This window comes from Triplophysa dalaica, chromosome 21 (genome assembly GCF_015846415.1).
Source record: "Triplophysa dalaica isolate WHDGS20190420 chromosome 21, ASM1584641v1, whole genome shotgun sequence".
NCBI classification, from domain to species: domain Eukaryota; kingdom Metazoa; phylum Chordata; class Actinopteri; order Cypriniformes; family Nemacheilidae; genus Triplophysa; species Triplophysa dalaica.
Window position 1 is genome coordinate 3495081 of NC_079562.1, and position 12971 is coordinate 3508051.

Below are 12971 nucleotides of genomic sequence, written 5' to 3' on the forward strand. Positions count from 1 at the left end.
AATGAAAAGCAGAATTTCACTCTAAAATAACTTTAATCGCCTTCACAGACATCTCGAAACCTCCTCAGCACACATGAGACATTCCCCAAAAGTCCCTGTTAGAATATTGACACGATTATATACAAACATGAACATTAAATAAACGCCTATGGGTATTCAGTCCCAGTTAAATTCAGAAGGGAACAGCTTTAATTTCATTCAAACTTTATGACTTCAAAAAAAGCATGAACACTTTCGGCCACTCGCACGCACACGTTCACGTCAAACTTCTGCACACTCATGATGCATTGATGTTTTCTTGTCACGTACAGACGGGCCGTCTGGAGCTTGATCCCCGACTCTTAGAAGACACAGCAAGACGCTCCAGTTATTCCAGAGCGATGAGCTCATCCTCTGCAGGAAACACACATGATGTTCTCACTTAACTGCTGGGAGGCCAGCTCATGCTTCATACCGTGGATTGTTTTAATCTCACTCGCTGGAAGCGTGCGTGGGGGGTTGTGAAGAGGAAGGGAGCGTTTGAAAGGTTTCTGGCGGAGTTATCCCAGGATTAAATCCAGGATGTGGCGTGGAACCAGAAGTCCAAATTGGTGATGTGTGGTGAATGTAATGTATAAAGTTACATGTCTTAACAACGACAGAGTCTTTGGGCCAAGGACAAAATAAAACGCAGGGCAACTATCAGCTTGCATAATTTACCCTTTTACATATCCCACAATTCTCCTGTGGGTCAGGTTTACCCTTCTGTTCAAAACAAGCGGGTTATTCTGTTAGAGTAAATGGGACTTCTGGAGCGTGACCGTGTCATCTCGCAGGTAACCGCAGCTGGGACGCATTACGGGCCTCACTAAGTGTTGTGTAATTGGTTGATTCTGCTTAAGACATCCAGAAGCGGCTGTTAAAGTCATCGACTTCTGTGCACTCATCCCGTGTGCTTTTTAAACATACACCACAAATCTAATTAAAACGCCAAATCCACATCGTCATTCCTGCGACCCCCAAAACAAACCAAGCAAGATGGATTCTGGTTTGCGATACAGAGATGAGGTGATGTGTACTGTACAGTAAGTGCTGTTTTCATGAGGGTGGAGTATAATTATAACGAAAAAAGCTTCTTATTAACTCATTGAAATAAAGGGAAGGTAATCTTTCCTCGGCCTTCGAATCGAGTCGTGTTGAATCCTGTCTAGACTGAAGATCATCTGGGTGGAGCTGGATGAACTTCATGTCGGTGAAGATAACCTTCATATCCACATCAACTGAATCACACCAGAGGAAACGTTCATGAAGTGTTTTTGCTATAGCGGTTTAATTATTAATCACACTTTTTCTTGTGTCCTTCTAAACCTGTGTGTCACTTTCTTCTGTGGAACACAAAAGGAGATATTCTGAGAAATGTCTCCGTGGTTTTTGTGTTCATACAATGGAAGTCAACGTTTGGTTAACGTTATTTGAAATATTTTCTTTTGTGTTCTGCACAGGAAGAAAGTCATAGAGGTTCGAAAAAACAAGAAATACAAAAGCTTTACTTAACTAAAAATCAAGGTTTAGTTATTATTATCTTTCTTGTTCTGCAAAGTTCCAAAACCTTTTGAGAGCAAAAAAAAAAAAACTTAACTTCCAATTCAACATAAACATCATACTGGATCTTACCATACGATAGTATTACAATATATTGAAAGAAATTCAAAAATTAAACAAAAACTAAAAGGATTTGTTTAAAAAACCTAATTGACTTCACAGAACAAGCAACTTGCACAACCTTTTAAAGCAGTAAAAGCACAAACATGTATGTTGAAGACTTGACGCAGCTCAACTAATAGAATTAAACATGTCATTGTAAATAAATATAAAAATTATACAGTTCTACAATATCTTTTATAATATTATTGTGAATCCTTAGAAAACAAGGGTGATATGCAAAATCTGCTGGATTTTATATCCACTGTCCATGATCTGCACTCACTACATTCAAATGACATTTCTTCATCATTTAAGTTGTAATAGTTTTGCATGTTCTGTGTTAATTTGTTTTGTTTCCAGACTTGCTGCATCTACACAGCAAGACCCTCGTATCTAGTTTAAGTATTCAAGTCTTCTCTGTTAAGGTCACTCAATCGTAAATAGTAGTTTTTCTTACCACATTTTTAAAGTGTATATTTTCATCTTGGATTAAATGTATTGTCATTAATAGTTATATTGTCAAAGCCTTAAAACAGACACTTAAATCACCATAAATGCAATAATTTAATAAACAATTATTTGTCATAATCATGACAGCCCTATTATCTCAAAAAGTGGATGGCAATATATGTTGCCACAATATTTATAACCCAAACACATCTCAAAAAGTCCAGATCCACAGCTTCAATAGAAGAAGTCTTGCATGTTTTGTTGTTAAACTGCTAAATTGTCACATTATCTAAATGACGCCACAAATCTCCAACTTTCATTGAACACTCATAAAATAACTGCAAACTGAAAATCACCTCCATCACACATCTCTGCAACTGAAAAAACAAAACAGATTCAGGGTTATACAGAAACCGAAACTCCACCCAGAAAAGCTTCAAAACACATCTTAACAATTACAGACAAGGAACCCAAGAAACACCTAATGGACTGAACCTTTAAACCCTGCCGAGCATTCAGCATCCGATACGAACAGACTCTCGACTCGCCAGCCAACAGTAGCATGAGAGAGAGAGAGAAGCTGCAGAAATGAAGCGTACCGGTCACAGTCTCATGTTACCCCAACACAAGAGCGTCTGTATGAGCCGTGTGTAATCTCAGAAAGACTCTTTTGTGTGACCCGGGCCCTAAAAATACTACCACAAGAGTCAGAAACCAGCAGAAGTCTCTTTAAATGAGCCTCCTTATATTTCTCATCGCCACAAAAGGAACTTTTTCACCTGAGGAGCAGAAGCGTTACTCAAAACCTAGGCGTAGGAGATTCACAGCACTTTCAAAAGAAGCTTTGTGAAACAGCAAAGACAAATGACCGTTCGCTTCACATTAAGCAAACACACAAAACGCCCAAAAAAGAAGTACGGAGCGAAACGGAGTTTAAGGAGAAATGGAAGCGAGCGAAGCCTTTGTGAATCTCGGATGTCTAAACTTGTCTCAGCGAACACACAAAGGCTTTGAAGCTTTTTACACATGTGAAGTCATCCAGCAGTGGCCAGCCAAAGTAAATAACACGGTAGGCAGGAAATCTGCGTAGCCGTTCGCAAATCTTTTGACTTATTCCTCGGTGACAAACAGCACTGAAATACACATAGCAACATAGCAGCTTCATCTCTACAGGAGCTTTAATATTCTGCGTTTTATTTGTTCTCATAAAAATCCCCCAGCGTGTCTCACTCAGACAGACGTGTCTGAACTGTAAATCAAAACCGCCGGTACCTTTCACCGGGCAACGCGAACTGGAAACAAACGGATAAGCAAAGAAACGCTGGCTCGTGCCCAAGGGTGGAGACTGCAAGACTTAAGAAACCATCTAATGGAGAAGAATAATCACATTTATCTGCTTTGGTTGGGTCACGTTTTGAACGTTTGATGTTGTCAAAGTCTTCCAACCCTCATGACCTTTCCATCAGGAGTTTATTTAGTTTCTACAACGTTACGGCAACGTTAAGGAAACGTCAAAGCATCTTAGGGTTTGCTCATATGCACGTTTCATTTTTAAACAAAAGTTTTTAAATGCATCCAGATTTGGGTATGAGATCCCTTAACAACACCACGTGCACAAAAACCCAAGTATGAAGGTAAACAGACGCAGATAAGGCGCTTTCATTGCATCAGAGCTAAAGCATTCAAAAAATGTCTCTCCAAGAGGTCAGAACGTAGTTTCAATGAGATCACAGGACGCGCTGGACGCTTCAGTTTCTGTCTTAACATACAAGGCATGCTGGGAGAGTCAATGATTAACTGCAGTCTTCTACTGAGCCGCTGCTCGGGTCCAAAGATTACTCAGAGCTGCTGAAAAACTCTCTCGGAGAACACAAGGAACCCCTGGAAACTGCGCGCTGACAGGAGCGTTAATGTAATCCAGATAACGCACAACATTCATGCACCAAACCAGATACAAACTCAACAACTGTCTCCAGACGCCGGGCACTGAAGGTCAACTGTTTGGCAAGAGAAACGGGCTGACGTCAGGCGCATTGTTGGTTTCATTGACATAAAACAATACAACGCGACCTACATTAGCAGGAAGACGGGCGAGAGCTTTCCGCCGTTGACCGAACTACATTCTTTACCTCATGCAGGTTCAGACTTCTAGAAACTGAGCCCATGCTGTCAGACGTAACGATGGAGAATGTTCGTGAATGCCAAGGGACAATAAAGCTAAAACAAAAGACCTCAGAGAAAAAAACGTCAATGCGTCCGATCAAAGAATGAGCGATGGGGCACTAAATCAACCCTGAAATGTTTGCAAAACGCCTTTTAAACCGGCCATCAGTAGAGATTGAACTCAAGATTTAAGAAAGTGTTTGGAAAGAAGAAATTTCATTCTCATTTTCCATCGTCAGCTGTTGTATTTGGACAGAGGGCAGAGCCGGAGTTTCTAGGGCACAATACAGAAACCGTGACGCAATCCGTTTTCGAGCAGGAATCCGTGCTGTTTTCTGGATCAGTGGCTTGTGGCATTATTTCTAAGAAACAAAGTTTCAGAAAACTCCAAACTATTGGTTTGTGTTACACTGGTGAAACATTACATCCTGGCAACGCATCCATCTTGTCAAAGTGACGTACCACACAAACACACGAATGTAATTACCAACAAGGGTTCGAGTTCACAAGCGTTTCCTTCTGGTGGTTCCGCCCATCCAGAGAGGCTTTTCCTGCACTTCCTGCAGTGTGGCCCGTCTGTCTGGCATCCTCGCGTTCTCCTCCCGCAAACCAACCAGAACTGAACCTAGATGACATTAACCCGGGAGGACACGTGTATGCTGGTAAAGCAGCAAATCCTTTATTCAATACAAGTCAAAAGAAAAGTAACTGTGCCATTAGGCACGTCGCATAATGGGATGTGTGCTGGAACCCTGAACCTCTGGAGTAAGAAAGAGTTTTTAGTAACTAGCAAAATGAATAATGCAGTGACTTCATTTGACTTTTAAAGAAAAGCCTTTACTCAAGTAATTCAATGTGTGAACACTTAAAGGCTAACTTTAGCCTGCTAGCACTGAAATCGTGATCCCACCCCCCATGCGAATCGCCGTTCAAAGCCACACCTCCTCAAAACACATGAACACGCCTAAACCAGAAGCTCTTGGATCAATTCCAATTAAATCATGTCTTATTCACCAGTGATGTGAAACGTTTCAGTACAAAGTAAATAACGCTACTACAATAGCAAAAACCACTAGTAAACAACGGCTTTAAAACGGGATTAGATGCTGCATAGTTCCCGTTAGATGTTGGGTAACGATATAAAACAAAGGTCCACAAACTACACAAGAATCAATCAAAACCCCTCAAAATTGAATCATTACTTGTACCTACCTGTCCGTTTGACCCGTTTTAACTTTCTTCAAATAAATTTCAATAGAATTTTTTTTTTCTTTGAAATTGGGAGAAATATTATTAGTAGTTCACATAATGAAACAAAAATGATCATTTTACCTTTACACAGACATCGTGAAATCAGAAAAACTGATTTTGAAATGTTTTTTCCACGACTATACATTTTTAAAGTACTTAAATATTAGGTGTAAAACAAATTGCCATGTACTTAAGAACTGTAGTGAAGTATGAAATATGCCTTTCAATGTGGTGAAGTAATTTTTTTCCAAAGCACCCTCCACACTCTTTTACCTTTTATACATTAAACACATTTTCTAAGTAAAGATTTTAGTAAAAATACTTGAGGATTAGACTTGAACGTACTTCAGTATTAAAAGAGACCTATTGAACCAGTATTTATGAAATGTAATGGAGTAAAAAAGTCTGAGGTATCATTTAAAATGTAGTCAAGAAAAACCCTCCGATAAAGAACTTGAAAATGCACACGAGCGTCAAAATACTTCCTGTCCAGCTCTGGTACTGATACAGTTGCATTTCAGTAAAAACCTTCTAAAGTCATTCATCCCACAAGATCTAAGTGCAGAGCCACGACTTCACAATGTCTTGCACAATCTTTTGATAAAGAAACCATTCGATGAAAACTTCACTTCTACAAAGAGGGCCAAGATTCACAGAGGTATTCAGCCGTCACATTCATTATAAATGATCCATTACAAAACAAGACGAGGTCGCCATTTACTTCCGATTCACAGTTAGAAACATTGAGATTCTCAATGCATCTTATCTGTTATAGTCCTGAACCTTAAACCGGACCGGTACTGTAAAGTAGAATTTCTTTCCTCTGCATACAGGCTTACTAAAGCAATTCAAAGTTTTACACTCTTATATGTTCATTTGGTGTTTGATGATGCTTTCATGTACCATACAAGTCATACTAAAATATGCAAAATAATACACAGATCCCAAGAGGATGAACCCTCTGGCATCTCCCTCCTTAAAAGTTAAGACACAAGAGCTCAACATTCGACACAAAAACAGCATCCCATCTGTACAAACTATAACGGCCACGTGATTCTTTTAGCAAGACAACGATTTGCAGGCAAAAATGCTGAACAGAGAACAGTGAGGAACACAACACCGCTCCACTTTCTTCTGATGACCTTTGAAATCAGAATAAAGCAAAGAGAGGATGAAAAAAGACAAACTCAGAGGGAGCTGCAATTTAAAATGACAAACCTTTAACACACACACAATTCCAGCTACTGTTTGCATAGCGAGGAGATACGACATCTGACAGTTCTCTGATGAGAATCAAAGACGAGCTCTGTTACACAGACATCACGAAGGAGCTGGAAATACAGAACATCAACTCCACAACAAGTTTCACAGAAACATCCATGAAGTTTCACTGAATGATTTTTGGTTTTGTGCTACGGCCAGAGGCGGAAAAACAAACAGAAAACCAAACCAGAAAAAATTATGCACATCACGTCTGCTTGTCATTTTTCTACATCTAAAATAGTTTAACGTCATTCTTCAATTAATAAAAAAGCATAAACAACAATCTCAAATTAAAACAATTTAATAGAGATTTCTTTGAGCTGTCGCAAAGTACTATGATGGTTAAACTAACATTCGGTGCCTGATTTGCTGCGAATTTCTCAGACAGGGAAGCTTGAAGTCTCGAGCATGTCAGAGCCGTTTGGCTTTGGACGTCAGCACATGTGTGAATGAGTCCTTCACAAACACACTCCAAAATGCCAAACCCAAATCTTACTGGCAACAAACGCACACATTACAGTAGAACAAAAGTACATTCTCCTGATGAAACCCTGAGTGTTCCTCACTGTAACAATGCTGTAGTGTTGAGTGGTCGCCAGGGCGTTGCCAAGCAGGTTAATAACGGTTTTTAGCATGTTGCTAGGTGTTTATTTAGTTGCCTAGCCTTTAGTCTCTACGTCACGACTCCTGCCTGCCAAAAGATTAAATTAATCAGTCAGAAGACACATAAAATAATTACACATCAATTTAACAGGGCGAGACGTGTGTTTGAGGAGGGTTGGGTATCGAGACGTTTTTACTACGGTACCCAGAGCTAAATTATAGTATTTGTAGCAAAACCATAGGAACCAGAAATGTACTGATTTTATGGGTTATTTTATAGAAGATTCAAAGTGACAACATAAACGCTTCATTTTTTTGACCACACTGCAGATTAAACCGGGATTAAAAAAAAAAAAACGCAAACTATTAACAGAATGGAAATTCATTATCCATTAGACACAAACCATACATTTTTGCCAAGGTTTAAAAGCCTCAAACATATTAAACAAATGTAACATCGACCCCGCAACACTGAGATACAAGTTTCCTCGTGCAGAGAAAAGTGCAAATCTGACATCAATCTGCGTCTGGTTGAGATGATGTCTCTGAAGACTCCAGCGGCCTGCGGTTTCTCTTGTGATTAAAGAAAACTGTTGAATTCCATGAGAATGAGCGGACGGCCTACACGAGCTCAAGTGTTTCAGCTGAGAGCAGAAGATTCATGTGAGAAACTCTTTCAACATCTTCCAAACTCATGCCGCTCTAACAAACAGTTACTGAGCTTTGGCAGGAAGACCACCGACTTTGATTGATGCTTGTAAGACCTCATAGTCACGCTCGACATCGACGGCATTTCTCGACAGCTACCGCGTGGGGTGTTTTACATCTAGATCTGATAAAAAGTGTCTGTGAAGATGAATCTAAACCGTTTCAACTTCAATAGACAGAAATCAAACAGAAATAAAGGAAAGTTTATTTAAGATCTTACACGAATATGAAATCACAACGTTCGTTTTGCTCAACTATTAAAAGACGAATATATTTCGTTCCATTCTGGTGTGTTGCGGAGACATCAGAAAACCGAATTAAAATCGGTTGCGAACCCCATTTACAATCACAATATTTCAGACACATCGCCGTGGCAACTGCATCTCATATGGAAAACTAACACCACGCGATCGGAAGACACCCGGCCTCTACTTACGGGCGTCTCCGTGGAAAGAATCTGAAGAAACGTCACCGAAGGATCCAGAGGTAATGGACTGACTCAGCAGGAACTGACCTCAGAACATCAATAGAACCACTGTGTGTCTATTTCGGGCTGTCTGAGAACCACACCATCTACAAAGTCATATTTTCAAACCCAATTGATACGGTTGAGATCCACAGAGATGGCGAACCACGCTTGTGGGGACGGGGTGAAGTGAAAGCAAGATCTGAATGACGTGGCAAACGCTGAAACACAAAGCAGCCATCAAGAAAACCGCAATACACAACAACACATTTCCCAGATCACTGCGCATGTTCGCGTGAAAGATCTTGAACGAGTCATAAAGTTCATCAATTAACCTTTTGAGTGAACAATTCTTGTGTCCCACACCAGAGAGAGAGAAAACAAATGGAATCCTGCGAGGTTCACAGCAGATGCTGTGACATGAGCTTGTTTGTGCCAATTCTCACCCGTCTCTGAACACGTCTGCCCTTTAAAACTGACGGGCGAGTGGGAAGTCTGGCCGCTGACCCTCAGGATAACATTCATAATTAACAAACATCTATATCTATATATCTCTCTATATATAACCTACAGAGCTAACTCCACATGAGCTCTCGCTCTCTCTGGACAGGAAGATACGGTCATTCAGGAAACGTCTGTGTAAATCCACAGCTGAAGAATTTATCTGTATATTTACGGTCTTATGGTCACTAGTGTAAAAACAGCAACAAAACAATGTTCAATCAACGCATAAAATACCAAAAATACTATGAAAACAGTCAAAATGTTTTTTCAACTAGCCAAGGAAGAAAGTGCCAAAATGTTTTTTCAACTAGCCAAGGAAGAAAGTGCCAAGTAAAACTACCAGCAAAAAAATACACACAACTTCGTGACCTCACCAGTGATGAAATCAACACACAAATCAGAGATCATAGACCGGTTACAGGAATATTACAAGACATGACCGTTTTATTATCATTTACTCATTCTCATGTTCTTTCGAACCACTATGAGCATCTTTCTACTACGGAACACGAAGGAAGATATTTCGAAGAATGTTTAAAATAAAAATAGCATGCTTAGATAAACTAAACTAGGCTCTGTACACTTTAGTAGGCTTTGTGAGACATGTTTTTATTGATCTTATGCTTTTTGTTGTCCTAATGTTGACCCAATTGCTTCCATTGTTTACCCAACTTGTAAGTCGCTTTGGATAAAAGCGTCTGCTTAATGACTAAATGTAAATTTCAACAACACTGAACCTCATCTACGTATGAACACAGAACCGTCTCAAAATATATTTTGTGTTTCACTGAAGAAAGAGTCACATGCAAGATGAATAAATGACCGATTGTTTGTTTTCGGGTGAACTATTCCTTTAACAAATATTACAGGTCTGCCAGTGTAACGGATGTCTATCCAATAACGATCTTATCTTCACAACATCACATTCTTAATACACTCTCCCTCAGAGCTGACACACATCACCGTTCTCTAAAGAGAGATCAAGCTTAGGAAAATTCATGCAAACAAAACTAAATATCCCCGAGCTAATATGACCACTCACACAAACACACCTCCATGTTTTCAGGTTTCATTTGGTCAATTTAACGATCAACGTCTTTGATCTTTGCTTATTTTCTTGCGTCACCAGATGAGAACATCAAGGAAATGAGATTCCACATTATATGAATGTTGCCATGGCAATGTTTACCTGTGTTTGTGTGCCCCGAGCTATCAATCGACCAAATATGGTCACAGGATTTATGACTTCCTGTCTCCCTATTATCTTTCCAGGTGAACTTAAGCACCTGTTTAAAGTGCACAGAATCCCTCCACTTTCCAATCATGGTGAGAAACCTCCACGCCGAGACGCTTGGATCCACTCCAACAATGTTGTAAGCAGTCTGGCACCAAACGCAAGGCTATGAAGCAAAACTCTTAATAATTAAGCTCCTGGAATTCTGAAAATTCCACATCTTATTGAACAAAAGGAATGCGATTCACGGTCAGACGTCTCATGCCATTCCAAATAAGGAAAACGATGCACATCTACAAAAAGAATGGACACTATCTCACCTGCACTTTGACACACATGGATTTAAAACACTGATGTTGCAACAGAGCACACGAATGTTCAAGATGTTGAGCAAGAGAAGGGCGAAGAGACGCTCAACTATATTGATTTTCATTAGTAATTTAACTGGTTTTAACCTCGACTAGACAAGCTTGTGACAAAAGCCATTAGAAAGGAAAACCACGGTGCATTTCTTAAAAGGTGTGTCACGTTATTTCACTAACAAACTAGTTCCAACAAGTATAATAGTAACCAGACTTTGAATCGCACTTACCATGAGAAAACCTTGGTACTACCAAGCACCTGTTTCTTAAGAGCATCTCTTGTAAATACCATGGTGTGTGAATATCTCCATTATTCAGGAGGTACGACATCAAAAACACCACAGTATTACCCCCCAACAGCAACACAATAGATATAATGCATTCATCACAAAAATGACAATAATATATGTGATGTCAAGGTCTTATTCCAGCAATGTCCCATTTGTTTTACATACCCCAGACAACATCCCATCAATAGAACTGATAGGTCCCATTAAAACCAAATCCCATTATTCTTACAGAATTTCTCTGATGCTTTCCACCAGTAAAGTGTCTTTCACAAAGCAGGCCTTCCATATAAAAACGTCAACTCACTTATCTGACACCAAAACTTGGTCATCAGCTGACGGCGACCGGGTGACTTACCGATGGACACGAGCTTGATGTTCTCCCGGTCCAGGAACTCGAGCGCCACGGACACGTTCTCCAGCTTCATCTGTCTGAAAGTGGGTCTGGCGTGATATTTTCTGTACATCTTCTTCTGGCTCAGTATCTCGAGCAGCGAGATGAGTCTCAGTCCGTCGCTCAGGTCCAGCTGCAGGTCCGCGATGCGTTTGTTGACGCTCTTCAGGTGCTCGTTACACCAGCGCGTAAAGGTGTTCTGCTGGATCTTCTTCCACGGCGCGTCGTCCGCGAGGTCTTTCTCTGTCGCGGGCATGATGCTTTAATACTCGTACGAACTCGGTCTGATAACTTGAGAGTTGTCTCCCTTGTCTGGAAAAGGCGCGTTTGAGGAGCGTGTGGCTGCGTCGCGTCCGTCCTCTCCGGTATTCCTGAGCGATTCCCTCCCGGTGACGCGCCTGCGCAGACTTTTATATGGCGAGAAGTGACGCCACCTGCGCAACGCCAAACCAGACCTGAGTTTTTTAATAAATGTTGCTTTATATGTTGGTTTAGATAACAAATAAGAATATAATATACGTTAAAATAATAGCACGGAAATTATGCAAAATGCAAATATATGATGCATATCTACTGCATCTGACGACATACTGTGAAGACTTTCTGATTATTTCTCTGTTATGTGTCGTGAGTGTTGCTCGTTTTTATTCTTCAACATTATTATTATGTATTATTATGTTTCATAATTCACAAATGCCTCAAAAAGTTTGCAAAACGAAAATAATTGTTGGCAGATTTGCCACATGGTTTGCAAAGCAAAGACATCAAGGTATTTAAATATAAAGTATGTTCTCATATGTAGCTATATTATTAAATCACATTATTAATATAAGATATATTAATTACATTACACTAAATGCTAGATAAAATGGCTAAATATTGTTTCTCAGGTCCACATCTCAGAAATCTAAAAAGCGGAACACATACAGCCAAGATGGATCCACAGATTTTGTGGTATTTTAGGAAATAAAGAAATTTAAACTTTAAATTAAAAATCAAACATCAGAAAAATAAGACCACCGACCAAAAGAATTGATGTTCCAGTGTATAACTGAATATGTTTTAGGTTTAATTATAATTCTAAGATTATTAATATTTAAGTCTTTATTTGGGGGGGGGGCGCAAAGGGGGCTCTACAACACAAACGTTTGAGAACCACTGATCTACAGCATTCTGGACACAATCCTTTGTCCTCCGACAAACCCTGATGACTTGCCAAACAAATGCTTCCCACACATTTGGCAAGGACACGAGGTTGATCTTCACACTGACTTCTTTGTTTTGTCTTCAGGAAGGTGTCAGCTCTATTTCAGGATTTTTCTGTGGAGTCAGCCTCCACATATTCAGGGAAAACCTACTTCTGTCCGCGTCTTTTCTCCTGACATCATATCCTGCACCTTTGCTGACAGGAGTCTAAATATTTACTCCAGAATAAACAGCAGATCTTATTCAGCAAAGCATTGGCATGTTCTGGATGTTTCTAATATGGAGTACAGTAAAAGATCAGCATTAGTCACTTGGGTGGATCAACATTGCATCACGCACGCACGCACACTTATCCAAACAAAGAACACACTTGTGATATGACATAAACCATTTGTTA

The 12971-nt window shown here is 39.9% G+C and overlaps 1 protein-coding gene across 1 annotated transcript in view; it reads right to left on the bottom strand.

Moving 5' to 3' along the window:
- Positions 1-11738, bottom strand: part of LOC130409896 (filamin-B) — a 59808-nt gene extending 48070 nt beyond the window's left edge. The window contains 1 exon segment of the mRNA XM_056734095.1: positions 11333-11738. Coding sequence (XP_056590073.1) covers positions 11333-11624 — 292 coding nt within the window. The 5' untranslated portion in view covers positions 11625-11738.
- Positions 11739-12971: the final 1233 nt, after the last annotated feature.